Source organism: Gekko japonicus, unplaced genomic scaffold (genome assembly GCF_001447785.1).
Source record: "Gekko japonicus isolate JY-2015 unplaced genomic scaffold, Gekko_japonicus_V1.1 scaffold1064, whole genome shotgun sequence".
NCBI lineage: Eukaryota > Metazoa > Chordata > Lepidosauria > Squamata > Gekkonidae > Gekko > Gekko japonicus.
The window spans coordinates 316,320-331,407 of record NW_015176004.1 but is presented as its reverse complement, the minus strand read 5'-3'; the positions used below and the strand labels follow the sequence as shown (position 1 = coordinate 331,407).

Sequence of the window (15,088 nt, the reverse complement as noted above, 5' to 3'; positions counted from 1 at the left end):
TGTTCAGTCACACAGTCTAGTCCGACTCATTGCGACCCTATGGACCACGTCACACCTGGCCCTCCTGTCTTCTATAACAAGCTAGTTTGCAATTAATTATTAAAACCAGATATCAGATAGTCAAATGAGGCATTTGACAAAGTAATAGCTCTGCTCAGTCAGACCTTTATTAGGTATCACGAAGGCTGATGAAGAGCGATGTTAAAAATGAACTAAACAAAATAAATGTATTGTACAGTGCACTTAAAATGCAAATTAAAAACACAGGACTTGAATTTAGCCTCTAGATAGAAACCCCTGGACTGAATAGTCTTCAGTGTACATTAAAGAATACAAATAAATATCCACAGGTTGAGGACATAAGAGCACAATCACAATAAACAGGATCAAATGCGTTTTGGCCCAATGGTCACTAGTACATAGATACACATACACAGCACCAGGGGTCATTTCCTGTGGGAGCGCACGGGAGTGGAGCTCCGGCAGTAAGGAGCTCAGGGGGCAGGCACATGCAACAAGCCCTGCCCCCTGCTCCCAGCAGCCCTCAGTCAGGCCACGAGGAGCAAGAAGCAGCCAGGTAAGTTGCAGCGTAGGTGCATCTTCTTCGAGACTCACACACACACGCGTCCTCCTCTGCGAGGGCAGATCTGTGCGTTCCCCCCCCCCATAGTTAGCAATCCAAAACAGTCCAGTGGCACCTTTAAGACCAAGTTTTGTTCATGTACAAGCTCTCCCTCCTCTGCGAGGGCAGATCTGCACGGTCCCCCCCCAATAGCTAGCAATCCAAAACAGTCCAGTGGAGCCTGAGCGGTGGGTGTTGCCTTCTGACACACTTCCGGTGATGTCAGGGGTGTGGCGTATGCAAATAAGTTATGCTAATAAGTTATTCTAATGAGCTCCTGCACCTCTTTTTCTACGAAATGACCCCTGCACACCAGAATTGTTGGTATAAATAAGCCAAAACTGGTGTTGAATTATCCTTGCACATTTTATACTCTGTGGCCAGTGGTGCCTTTGTTAGGGTCATGGGTCTTGTTCCACGATTTCCATGCTCACACATAAAAATGTAGAGTTGTAAATTATATCTAATGTTGGCAGTTCATGCCCTCGTGGTGTGCATGTGTACATCAACCAGCAATCTGACCGAATACCCAGTCAGACTAAAGTGTCCGTCTAGTCCAGCACTGTGCTTCCAGCAGTAGCCAGCCAGATGCCAGTAGGAAACTTAAATGCCGGGTGAGAAGGAGACAAGTTTCTCCCCAGAAACTGGTATTCATGGATAAACTGCCTCTGAACCTGGAGGTTCATGTAGCTCTAGGAGGCATTGCCAGATCCCGTCCCCTGCAAATTTGACCACGCTGCTTCCAAAGCCTAGTGGCCGTCACTGCATCTCATAGTGGTCAGTTCCTTAAGTCCTGCCTTGTGTGAAAAAAATGCTTTTGTTTCCATCTCTCCTGAGTCACCTGCCGTACACCAGCTTCATCAGGTGACCTGTTTGTCCTTTGAGGAATGCTCTTTTCCTGGCTTCCTGATTTCTTGGACGTTCAGTTGCTGCTTTTCTTATGTTTCAGCTCCAAAGAAACTCAAGGGCAACAGGAGAAGCTGAAAGAGGAGCATCGTCGCAGAGCCAAGGTCTGGGCTTAGAACAGGGAAAGCCGTTCCAAGAAATGGAACTGGTGCCTGGGAGCTAGTGAGTTACTGTCATCGAGCTCACAGTATCTTGCACGTGTGGTTCCCAGCTGGCCTCCTTTCCAGGCAGCTAAAAGGGGGTTACTTGTCTAGCTTTAGGAGCCAAACTCTGTTCTGGGTCTTAGTTATTCAGGGGAGACTCCTGCAGTTTGTCTACTTCATATTTGGTACTCAGGACAGCCGTGTGCGTGTTTTCCTACTCCTAAGCTGATAGCCGTCTCTGACATTGTGTGGCAATGAATATAATTCAGTTAATTATCCCTTGTCTGGAACGTACTTACGTTCTTCTCTCCTGAACCTACGAATTAATACTGCTCAATGACCCTGAGTTCTAGAATGCTTGAGAGGAGAGGAGATTGGATTTATAACCCGCCCTTCACTACCCGAAGGAGTCTCAGAGCAGCTCACAATCTCCTTTCCCTCCCCCTCCCCACGACAGACACCCTGTGAGGTAGGTGGGGCTGAGAGAGCTCTTCTGAGAACTGCCCTTGAGAGAACAGCTCTGGGAGAAGTTGTGACTGACCCATGGTCACACCAGCAGCAGCATGTGGAGGAGTGGGGAATCAAACCCGGTTCTCCCAGTCGGAGTCCGCTGCTCTTAACCGCTATGCCAAACTGGCTTTCAGAGTGGAGAGATGGTAGCTCTTCATCGTGCCTGTGTAAAACTCTGCTGTGCCTTCCGTCCCTACATCCACCCTCTGCAAATTAAAAAAACAACAACCCTGTTCTTGTCGAGAAGGTGCTTCTACCTTTTTCTTGTGTTTGTTGATCATGCATGTAGCTGTCTCAGAGCCGGTATTGTCTACTCAGACTGGCAGCAGCTCTCCAGGATCTCAGGCTGAGTCTTTCACATCACCTGCTACTGATCCTTTTGTACGCCTTTCCCAGATCCCTAACATTTGTTTCTCCATTGTCTCCTCCTCCTCCAGTGAGGACCCCTGGGAAGGCAGTCATTGCTTCGCCCTCATCTCTTCATCTTCTCCTCAAGCCTGTGACTCTGGCTCAGGGTCCCCCAATGAGCCTCACGGCTGAGTCCGACATACCTGAGGGACCGCCTTTCCCCATATAGGCCCCAAAGAGCACTTCGGTCGGGGTCACAGCACCGTTTAGTGACCCCGGGCCCAAAAGAGGCTAGGCTAGCTACCACAAGGGCCAGGTCCTTTTCGGTGGCGGCCCCTATCTGGTGGAATGAGCTCCCAGAGGAGATCAGGGCTCTGCGGGACCTTTTACAGTTCCGCAGAGCCTGTAAGACGGAGCTCTTCCGCCAGGCTTTTGAATAGGGGCCGCCGCCGCCACTACCACCACCGCATATATGCGGAAGCAGGACTGTCAGGGTAGGCCTATGAGAAATTGGAACAACATGGCTTAGGCCGCCCCTCTCCCTTCTGATTTCAATCTCGGACCTCTTCCTGTCATGTAATGGAGAAAGTGTAAGTTTAGTCCTCCATGTATCTTGTGAGTTGGGAACTGTTTAATTTATGTTGTTTTTAATGTATTTGGTTTTATAGCACTTGTGCCTTGTAAGCCGCCCTGAGCCTGCATGCGGGGAGGGCGGGATAGAAATGGAAATTAAATAAATAAAGTGGGGATTTGGAGCCTCCGTGTGTCTGATTGCAGCCCAGCACTGCACGACACTGATTCTCCATTCTGTCGCCCTTCAAGGGATGGTGTGTCTAGAACTGCAGGCTTCATGAATTTGGCTGAGTTACAAGCTTGTCCACACACACACACGGGCAGCAAACTGAATCCCATTGGGGAAGGATGCACTGCACCATTTCACTTTGTAATCGGGGGACAACATTTTTTATTGGTCCCCTATGTTCTAAGCTCTACAGATAGGGAACCAGCACACTATGAGCTAGCTGGGCTAGGGCTGAGGATGCTTGTTATTGTGTCACGGCACTCCCCACCTGCCATCTAAAGCGGTACAGTCCATCTTAAAGTGGTACAGTCCACTAAGGTTTCTACTCCCCCAATTTAGTACATGAGTATACCAGGCTATAGACCAGGGGTGGCCAAACTGTGGCTCAGGAGCCACATGCAGCTCTTTGACACATACCCAGCGGGGCGGCTGGGGAAGTGAAGGGGAGACATGCCTCCCCGATTGGTCTTCTTTTTCCCAGCCAGCGTTCCTCTCCCTGGGTAGGCTTGAGGTGGTGGTGATGGGAGCAGAAAAAGAAAGCAACTTTAGTTTTTAATGTGTTCTCAAAAGTCCCCCCCCCAGCTCGGAGAAGGCATTTGTCTCTTTAAATCCCTTCTCCAAGCCAGCTGGCAGGGGGGCGGAGGCTTGGAGGACACATTTAAAGTTAAACTTGCTTTCTTTCCACCTCTCCTTCCCTCCCCATCTATTTGCTTTCTTTGTTTTTTCCCTCTGTCTCTCTTTCCCCCTTCCTTCCTCTCTCCCCATCTATTTGCTTTCTTTCCACCTTTCTTTCTCTTTTTCTCTCTTTCTCCCTTTCTTCTTCTCTCCCTTCCTTCCCCCTCCCTCCCCCATCTATTTGCTTTCTTTCCACCTTTCTTTCTCTTTTTCTCTCTTTCTCCTTTTCTTCCTTCCTTTCTCTGCCTTCCTTCCTTCCTTTCTCTCCATCTATTTGCTTTTTTTGTTTCTCTCTCTTTCCCCTTTCTTCCTCCCTCCTCCATCTATTTGCTTTCTTTCAACCTTTCTTTCTCTTTTTTTCTCTCTCTTTCTTCCTTTCCTTCCTTCCTTTCTCTCTCTCCCTTCCTTCCTTCCTTTTCCCGTCCTTCCCCATTTATTTGCTTTCTTTGCTTTCTTTGTTTCTCTCTCTCTCTCTCTCTCTCTCTCTCTCTCTCTCTCTCTCTCTCTCTCTCTTTTAGACAAATATTATTAGTAAACAAATAAATATCATTATCAATATCTGTTTTTGCCCCTTTTGTCTCATTTAATGTTAATAAAAAGCAAATTTGCATTTTTTTTCTATGAAAACGTGTGTGTAATATTTGTCCATGTCTGGCGGCTCTCAGACATCTAACATTTATGTTGTCGAAGGCTTTCACAGCCGGAGTTCATTAGTTGCTGTAGATTTTCCGGGTTTTGTGGCCGTGGTCTTGGCATTGTAGAACCTGACGTTTCGCCAGTAACTGTGACTGGCATCCTCAATGTGTTATACCTCTGAGGGTGCCAGTCACAGTTACCAGTGAAACGTCAGGTTCTAAAGTGCCACGACCACGGCCACAAAACCTGGAAAATCTACAGCGACTAATCTGACATTTATTCCATGCAGCTCTTACATTAAGCAAGTTTGGCCACCCCCCCTATAGACTTAACCGCATGATGCCGGACGGCGTTTTCAGTTCCATTCCCCTACTCCTAAAGCTTGTCTCTCCTCCCCTCCCTGTGCTTTTAAAGCTTTTGAACCGGAAATTGCGAGAGGCGGAGCAGCAGCGCCAGCGCCAAGAGGAACTGGAGCGCCTTCGCAAAGAGGAGAGCCAGGAGTGGCTCCGGCGCCTCTATTCCATCCAAGAGGAGGTGCTCAGGATCAATCAACAGATCGGCGTCCATAACAGGCATAAGGACCTGCCCGGGGTTGACTTCTCGGCGTACAGCAACCGCAGCAATCAGATCTGCGGGGAAGTGTCCGGGCTCGTCCGCGTGGCCAGCGAGGTAAAGCGGCTTCAGAAGCACCTTCAAAACGGATGGGGTAGAACAGACAGCTTAGTTAATCTTGGCCAGCTCTTTGCAGCGGCAGAATTCTCTAAGGTGGCAATTGACACAGCCGTTGCCAGGTGGGCCAGACTAGAGTCTGAATTGAAGGGCCCAGTCTTTGTCCCTTTCTCCTCGCCTCCTGCCCCACCCCCCCTTGCTAGTGTAACCACAACTGGCCGGAGTCGAGTGATTCCATAGAGTCAAGGAGGGAGGATACAGGAAAATGCCCAAGCAAAGCCTGGTTCTCACTGAGTTGGCAAAGCTTGCGTCTGTACTAGCCCAGCCTTCTCTCTGGCATCTGTGTTTCCATATGGAGGAACATTTAAATTTGTGGGTGTGACCTGCAGTCTGAAGTAGTACAGCCTTGTCCCAGGTTTACCAGGAATGATGTATCATAACATAGTTGCAAGAGATTCTCTGAAAGGACGTTCCTAGGGCAAAGTGCTTGTATAATGCATTATAATGCATTATGATACATCGGTGAAAATTAATGAAATTGTTGACACGTACCTGTTGAAATAACAGACCAAGAGTCGCTGCTTTCATCCACGTTCGGAAGAATAATAGTATCGAAACGATAGAACATTCCGGAGATCATCGTCAATGTTACCATTTTCAACTGCCTTTGTGCATTTATATATGCAGATTTTTTGGTACACATTTTTGTATAAATGTTGTGATCATTATTTAAATATTTTCTAGTGCAGTTACCTCACACTTTCTTCTTTTTCCGGTCTCTTCTGTGAGTGTGACCGTCATTTTTGAGCCATTACCAGGAACGATGCCTTTGTCCTGATTTGGTTTCCGCACTTCCTGAAGCTGCTTGGACAATGACATTTTTGCACTGGGATGGTTGTCTTGGTAGGCATGCCAGATAACAGGCAGCGTACTTTTTTGTTTTTTTAATTATTTACTGCATAAATAGCTTTCTCCCTTCGTGCAAGTGGCTAGTCTTTGGATTTTGTGCTCACAAAATAATAGGTTACAGGCTTTGAAGAGGGACAGAAATGTTGTCGACTCTGTGCTTCCCGCCAACCACACCAGCTAAGCCGTGGTGCACAATGTCAGCTTGGAGCAGGCATCTGCTGTGGAGTTTACCTGGAGGCCTATCTCTGAGCCCAAAGAGCTGACTCCCTTCCTGCTTCCTGCATGTCCGGCTGCTGACTCTTTTGGATGCCCTGTCACTACCTCAAGCAACCACCAATGTACACCAATGTACACTGCTGAAGCCTGGGGCTTGTAGACTGAAGGGTGCAAAAGAGGGAAAACTAGCGAAGTAAATGTTGGAACTCCACCACTAAGTGATCCCCTAGTGATCTCCTGGTTTCATCTTGTCTCCCCTTCCTGGTTCCTGACAGAGAGGCTTTCCTGCTCAAGTGGACATGGGCTCTGCTGAACAGGCACTCCTGGAAATGCAAGGGTTAATTGCCAGTATGCAGCAGGAGATTGGCCTGGCCATGGAAGAGAAAAGGAGGCGTGAGGAGGAGGCGGCAGCAGCGGCAGCAGCCAGGGAGAGGCAGAAGGAGTTGCAGAAGCAGGAGCTTGCAAAAGCTCAGGTCCCAAGTCCCACGAAGCCTGTTGGAGGGAAGTCCCCGGACACTGGTGGGTTCAGTCATCCCTTCTTTATCGCTCATTTGTCAGCCTTTTACTTAGTGAATAAATATGGGTTGTTGTGCCATCTATCCTGTGTTGTCTGCTCGTCTCCCGTTGTCATTTTGATGCATCAGTGGATGTGGTCCTGGCACTTAAATGATTCTGGTGTCTTTTTGTACTGCCAAAGGCAGTTTATGAACAGCTTGAAAACCCTACGGTAAAAACTAGAACTAGATAGAACATCAGACAGCGATATATTTCGAAACAGTGCTTGAAGACATTACAGCTCTCAGCCAAATGCTGCTCTAAACAGGAAGTTCTTAACAGAAGTTAGAAGTGGTGATGCCTTTCTTACCTTTGTGGTCAAGAAGCCAGCTCCGAGGCTGCTCTGGGGGACTCTCACTTGACTAAACAGGACTCACTTGCTTCTGACTCACCTAGAAGACCAGGAAGGGTTGCACTGCTAAACGTGTCCCAAGACTTCAGGTTCCTTTGTTGAAAGCTGGTAGCCCAAGACCTGTTCTCAAATCCCCCAAATGATTGAATATAAAATACTTTTGAAGATGCATTCTTAACTGTTTAACCCATTTGGCCTGGAGAAGTGTAGCTCTTCTTGAGTTATCTGTTGTACAGTGGAGCTAAATTGGAGCTGTGTTAGTTTCTGAACCAACATTCTGGTTAACAGCACAAGCGCAACATATTATGACTGGCACGGAGCCTTCATTTTAAAAACTTGCACCACTATCTAGTCTTGATAGCCCTGGAGGAAAAACTTAGAGCTCTGGTGTCTGATGAAAGCTTCCAAGCCTCTCCATCCCTGCCCTCAGTTATGCTTTGTCGCTGCCAGATCTCACATTCATTCGAACTCTGATCCTTGAAAACAAGCTGAGTTGTACAAGTGTATTCATATCACTTCTGTGTATCAAAAGTAGGGCTGGGCACAAACTGGGAAAATGTGGTTCGGTTTGTGGTGTGCCCGGTTCGTGAACCATGAATTGTCACAAGACTTTTAGCTGCCAGACGAACCGGTTCGGTTCGTGATGTGGTAGAATGCCCCCCCCCGGAAAGTGTAAAGTGCTTTCTGAGGTAATGACTGCCTGTCATTTCCTCAGTAAGCACTTTCCTGGGAGCACCTTCTTGGGGGGAGGGGCGTAACCCAGACCCCATAAATCCAACTCTCACCAAGCTTGGAGGGTAGGTAGAAGAGAGTCGGCCAGAGATCCCCGGCAAATTTGGTGTCCCTAGCTTGCACGGGATCCATTGTGTACACAGATAAACCTCCTGAAACGGCGCCTGTCAAAATGACCACCAATACCCTTCAGGAAACGGAATTTGCTTCAGCTTTGCAGAAACCTTTAGGTGGCTTCCAAAATCTGTTATGGCCGTTTGCTTTTGGTTTGTAGTCTTCTAAAACTTCCCAGGGCATGTATTGGGGTGCCTAATGCTCGCATCTTTATTTCCCCATGGCCTCTCTTAGGGCTTCAGGTGAAAGCTGCAGAGAAAACACTGCAGTGGTACCATCAGTTGCAGAAAGAGTATGACCAGTGCGTTGCTTCCTTCAGCGGGCTGGCCGACAGCCAGGATAGCCAGGTAAGGATTCACTGCGGCCAAACGTGGACCTCTCCCTCTAGAATTTGGAGGAGCTTGTGTCCAATATCCTCCTAAGTACAGAAAAATAAACTACCATGGGATTTGTTGACCTCATAGCCTCTACCTCTCTTTTTAATCTTAGTAAGTGGTTTATTTTATTTATTTGTCAGAGTTATACCCCGCCCTCCCGGCCAAGGCCAGCTCAGGGCGGCTTACACAGAGCAAAACACATGAATATTAAAGCAATTTTAAAACCCTCTAATATAATAAAGTGCTAATAATCAAATACATAATTCATTGCATTTGAGTTCTTCTTGCCGTACAGTTGTTTCTCAAGGCAGCTTATATTAATCAAGCAACGGTTGCCCTCAGCCTTACAAACTAAAAAGGGAAGACATATCAAGACCAAGACCTTGAAAGGACAAGACCGTTCAGTCTAACAATATCAGAAAGAAGCAATGTTGGATCAGGCCAATGGCCCATCCAGTCCATCACTCTGTGTCACACAGTGGCCAAAAATACCAGGTGCCAGCAGGAGGTCCAGCAGTGGGGCCACTGTTGTGAGCCTTTCCTTCTCAGCTGGAGTTTGGCTTGCTTGCTGGCTGAGGAATTCTCACAGAAGTAACAGGCTGAAGAACTCTGAATTGTGCCTTATAAGCTTTTATTAATTGGTGATGCTCTTGTGTCTTTCTTTAAACAGTGAAATTACTGGTCATAAAGACAATATAGCTTAAACGGCCATGTTCAATGTAACTATAGCATTTTAGACTAACACTGATACAAGCTGTTGTAATGACCTCCTATACTTGGGTTTTTAGTGGTTTTCTTTCCTTTCTCCCTTAGTTGTAATTTCCCCCTCCCATTTGAATGCAATAAAAAATCCCCTTCGGGGGGCCAAAAAAAGAAAGAAAAGAAGAAGTAACATTTTGGGACGATTCACAGGAGTGTGTTTGGAGCCTGTTTTTAATCCACACGCTACCTCCGGTCCTGCATAAAATGTCCATATAAGGAGGCAATCTCTTGAGTGCTCCACCACAGGCACAGAGCGTGATTTGTGACACTATAGTTGCTTTCCAAAACTTACTTGAGGGTGGCGTGATAAATTAAGCTCTCTGATAACTAAAAACCCAAGAAAGGAGATCATCTAGTCAGCTTAACCAAACATCAAGTCTTAATCACGTTAATCCCATTATAAACTGAGTCAAATACTGTATTAACTTTTTTTCAAATCTTAAATTTAACTGTCATTAGGAAATACCCCAAAGCATCTCATTTCAAAATTTTTCAAAGGCACCATTCAGAGTCCTTCAGCCTTCACTTCTCCTTGCCCAGTCTCTTCCGCAATTTATAAGGACTTTTAGGGGCTGCTGCCCCTTTCTCTGAAAGAGTCCTCTCCGGAACATCCCGAGTCCAGCTCACCACTGGACTTACTGTCCATTCCTTCTTTTTCTTCCTCCTCTGGCTCTCCCATCTGGACTCTCAAAAATTCCTGTGCTTTCTGCACAGAGTTAATCTTTTCCTTTTTATCCTTGATTTTGAAGATCACGCCTTCTGGTGTTAGCCATCTGTATCCAATTGCATTTGTCTGGAGAAAAAGAATTAAATCTTTGTACTTCTTTCTCCTTTGTCTTATTTCAAATGGAATGTCTTTTAGGATTCTGATAGCATTATCTCCAACTTTCAAAGGAGCTCCAGATGCCGCTTTCATCCTGCCAAAAATGTAGTTAGTCTTTAAGGTGCCACTGGACTCGTGCTCTTTTCTACTGCTACAGACAGACTGACACGGCTGTCCATCTTGATAAGTCCCAGTTAAGATAATGTTAGATACTATTGATGTTGGAGATAGATCAAGGTGGGTAGCTGTGTTAGTCTGTCCGTAGCAACAGAAAAGAGCAAGAGTCCGCACAGTGGCACTTCAAAAACTAACAAAATTGACTTCCGGTCTATGGATTGGCGATGGCAGTCGCTCTCCCTTGGGGAGAGCTTGGGGAGGCGATTAGCACACCATCGGCATGGAGGGGTGCCACCTCAAGTGGCACTCCCACAGAGTCTTTGTGAAAAGCTCCAGGCCAGAGAGCTTTGAGGGTTAGCCTCTTCCACGGCTTGCTGCCGGAGAATCAAGGCTTCCCTCCGCTCTGAAGGTCCTACTGATGAGTGGCCTTAGGGCACAAGCTAACCTGACCGGGACAAGCGGGGGAGACTGAGCAGAACAACGATTGACGTGAGCGAGATCAGGAATGTGACCAACAATGAACGTGAGTTCTAAGTAAATGAACTTTGATAAACAGCACCCCCCCCCCGGGAAAAGCGGAGTGCAAAGAGGGATGCCTCTGAAGCACAAGGACAGATAAACGCAGCGAAGGGGGAGTGGGAGGAAATAGACAGCGTGTGTATTTTGAGAGACTTACTTGAGTGCAAACAGCGAATTGACGAGTGCTTCGAGCCCGGGAGAAGTGGTTTGAAAGTGTAAACAAAGTTGAAAAATGGCGGCATCATGAGGAAAGTTTAAAGCAAAGCCTCAGAGTCCAAGGCTGGAAGAGGGAGCTGACGTCATGAAGCTGTTAGTGGATATGCTCAAGCCAGTGATGGATCAGCTCAGTGGTATTAACCAGCAACTGACCTTGTTAAATCAAAACTTCGCTTCACAACAGTGACAGCTGGCAGAAATGGAAAAAAAAGTGGAGCTGGTGGCTGAGAAAGTTACAGAGATAGACACCTCAAGCAAGAAGATGAAGAAAAGAATGGGTGAAGTGGAAACGAAACAAAATCTTCAAAAAAATCGTTTGTTGCAGCTGCAAATGGAAAAGGCTAATATGATTCTCAGGTTCCAGGGGGTTCCTGAGACAGAAAAAGAAGATTTGAAAAAGACTCTGGGTGAGATTATCGCTCCAGTGACAGGCTTGCCAGCGGAGGAAATAATAAAAGACATGAAGACAGTTTATAGGGCTTACTCCAATTATATTTAAAAAATAGCCTGCCTGGAGAGATTGTGGTGAGATTTGTAAGAAGACAGACCAGAGATGCTATATTAAAGGCAACTTCAGCAACTCCACTGAAATTTGGGAATACAATTATCAAGACTTTAAAAGACATTCCATTTGAAATTCGTCAGAAGAGAAAGAGCTACAAGGAGTTAATTACTTTTCTTCAAACAAACAGTATACTACAGGTGGGCGATTCCTAAAGGTGTCATCTTTAAAATCAACGATAGAAGGGAGAAGATAGACTCCATCTTCAAAGTCAAAGAATTCTTGAGATGTCAGCTGGGATCGGGGGAAGACTCTAAAGAGGAAGAAACTAAGTCAAGTGACTCAGCTGCCTCGGGAACAGATGAGGACTCTGCTGCAGAAGCAGGTGCTGTATATGATTTTATATGAAAACTGTATATGATTTTATAGACAGAAAGCCGAAGTAAGGGCAGAAGGACTCTGATAGATGGCCCTTTGAAACAAAGAAGATGCTCAGAAAGTTCTCTCATAATAACTAATTTACTAATACAGAACAATGTGGAAAACAAGAACTCTACAAGTATATTGTTTTACTATTTTAATACTAACAAGTTTAACATAAAGGGGGTCTCCCACTCTTGGGTTTTTAGTTAGTGTGGGTATCTTTTCTTTATCCATAGTTGTAGTTCTCCTTCCAATATTTTTCTTTGTTGTACAAATAACAAAGTCATATTGAAAAAATAAAAATACCCCTCCGGGGGTTTCAAAACAAAAACAAAATCTAACAAAATTTGTGGTAGGGGAGGAGCTTTCATGAGTCACTGCTCACTCCTTCAGGGGGAAACAGTGTATGAACTGATAAAGAGCCGGGAAACACTGTGTACAAAAAATGTTACTGCTATCAGTTGTAAATGAACAATCAATAAAATATTGAAAATTTACTGAAAATAGTGTAGGTATTATTTGTTAAATTAAACATATAAATCACTATCAATCTTGTGAGTTATAGAAAAATTACATAAAAATGATTACACCAAAGAATATCGCAGAATTCTAAATCAATGCAGACATATATAACAGGATTTTAAAAAATAATTTCCCAGTAGATCATAGGGTCGTAGGTTGTTGTAGCTACTCATTGAACCAGCAGCTTTAATGTTCCAATGAGAGTAGCTTTCTGATGAGCCGCGCTGATGAGCAGAAACCAGCTTGGCAATAAACTGTGCTGGTGAGCTGTGCTGACGAGAAGCCTAGGTCTGATCTTGTTTATGTCCTCATTAGAGCTGTTTATGTCCTCATCAGAGCCGTATCACCTTCAGCACATCAAATATACAATATTCTTAAAGCTGGAACCTATCCTGAACCATACTTACGGGAAACACGGCAAGGTTGAGTAAAACATGGAAAATCACCGTGTAACAACACAAACAAAGCACACAATTCTGATATACTACTATAGCTTAATTAATTAATTAAATCATATGCTTTCTGCATCGTCACCTGTATGTGGATCTAAGGTGTATACACGCACATTCTACTTTAAGTAGCATGATGTATTGCCCTGAAGCACTTAAGGTACAGAGACTTCTGAATGACTTCTGCTCTGACATCACTGAGAAGGTGGCCGGGTTTCTCCACTCTGTTTTAAAGCAGTGCCAAAGGATCCCAGAGACATAGTATTTTTACAGGTGTGTTTTAAGCAGCTCTTAAATTGTATAATCTTTTATTGACAATTTATGCTAATAAAGGCTAACTTGAACTTGAAATCATATACTTATAATATGCAGTAAAGACCCCCTAATGTGATCTGATTATTATAGTGCACTAACAACAATGATATCAAATATACAAATACGTGCAACAATATTCAATCTTAAAGGAATGTCCAAAGTTACAGAGACGAATATGCAGACAAGGTTCGATGTTGTGGCTGTCTTACTTTCAAAAAAGAGACAAACCAAGTTTAATTCTGGGTAGAAGCTTTGGTGTACATGCACACTTCTTCAGATACATTGAAACACATATCTTCAGACACATTGAAACCCGAAATGTTTGCCTCCTCTAAATTGGCAAGTACTTTGGGAGCCTGCAGCACGGTGCCAAGTGTGATCCACTTTCCCCCTCTCCCCACAAGGGTTTTGATAAATCAGTGGGACAGGTTGTAATTTCATGGTAAAAAAAAAGGTTTTTTTCCCCAGAGGAAATCTTGTGCCCCTTGAAGTGGTGCTTCTTGCGGCCAGAAACAGACCCCGCAGAAAATTCATCATGGTCGTCATTGTTTTTTCAGGTGAAAAGAATCAGAATGGATTTGCAGAAGGCAGCCACCATCCCAGTCAGTCAGATTTCGACCAGAGCAGGTGAGCACTGAATTTTCACTTGCACTACGGAAGCCTCTTCAAACCCTCTGCCGAGTGCCGAAGAATAGATTCTTGTGAACTATGGTGCTGGAGAAGACTCTTGAGAGTCCCTTGGACTGCAAGAAGATCAAATCAGTCCTAAATCCTAAAAGAAATCAACCCTGACTGTCCCCTGGAAGGCCAGATAATGAAACTGAAGCTCAAATACTTTGGCCACCCAATGAGAAGGGAGCCCTCACTGGAGAAGACCCTGATGCTGGGAAAGATTGAAGGTCAAAGAAGACGGGGACGGCAAAGGATGAGATGGTTAGACAGTGTCATAGATGCAACGAACATGAAGTTGAGCCAACTTCAGAGGACGGCGGAAGACAGGAGGGCCTGGCGTGATCTGGTCCATGGGGTTGCGAAGAGTTGGACTTGACTGTGCGACTGAACAACAAAATTGTGGTCCTGCCATCCGTGTCGGATTAACGTAATATTGCCTCAGTCCAGTTTCTCCCTTGAATATCATGCATTCCCCCTCAATATTCTGTGCTTGTCTCCACAGGTTCTCAGCTGAGAGAGATATTTGATAAGATCAATAACCTCCTTTCAGGAAAGTCTGTACATAGTGGTGGGCGCAACGTAAGCGTCACGCAACATCCTCAAGGGCTGGCATTCGTTTATTTCAAGTTGGCAGAAAAGTTTGTGGTAAGGATCACATCTCTCTTTCTCTCATCACTTCTCTTACCACCCTGATAGAAGAGCGTTTTCTTCACGGAGGATGTTGTATTCCCTAGAATCCAGACACAAAGATTCTCCCATCTATGCTCAGTTAAGTTTCTTTTTCTTTCTCAGCCAGAACAAGAACACCTAATTGATTGGCCGTTCCTCCTCCTTGGAAGCTAGTGGGGTGAAGTTGGCAACCCACCCTGAGAGGGCTGTTTTGATCTCTCCCAGGGGTCCCCAGCCTTCTTGAGTCTGTGGGAATTTTGAGACGGGGTGGTGAGCACCACTCCAAAATGGCTGCCTCAGAAAGCCGAGCCAAACCCAAAGTGGCTGCTGCAGGAGGTGAAGCCAAGCACGACATCCCCCTCCTCGCTTGGTCAAATAATTGCAGTCAGGGAATAAAAAGAAATACATGAAAGTCCAAGGGGAGGAAGAAAGGGAATAAAAAGAAGGGAAGAAGAAGAGAAGAGATTGGATTCATACCCCGCCCTTCACTACCCAAAGGGAGTCTCAGAGCGGCTTACAAACTACTTACCCTC

General features: G+C 45.5%; 1 protein-coding gene across 1 annotated transcript in view; it reads left to right on the top strand.

Annotated features, from left to right (window-relative positions):
* Positions 1-15,088, top strand: part of GLE1 (GLE1, RNA export mediator) — a 49,074-nt gene that overhangs the window by 18,830 nt on the left and 15,156 nt on the right. Inside the window, exons 5-10 of the mRNA XM_015426460.1 lie at positions 1,572-1,632; positions 5,057-5,311; positions 6,712-6,955; positions 8,424-8,536; positions 13,772-13,841; positions 14,389-14,531. Coding sequence (XP_015281946.1) covers positions 1,572-1,632; positions 5,057-5,311; positions 6,712-6,955; positions 8,424-8,536; positions 13,772-13,841; positions 14,389-14,531 — 886 coding nt within the window. The remainder of the gene's footprint in view (positions 1-1,571; positions 1,633-5,056; positions 5,312-6,711; positions 6,956-8,423; positions 8,537-13,771; positions 13,842-14,388; positions 14,532-15,088) is intronic.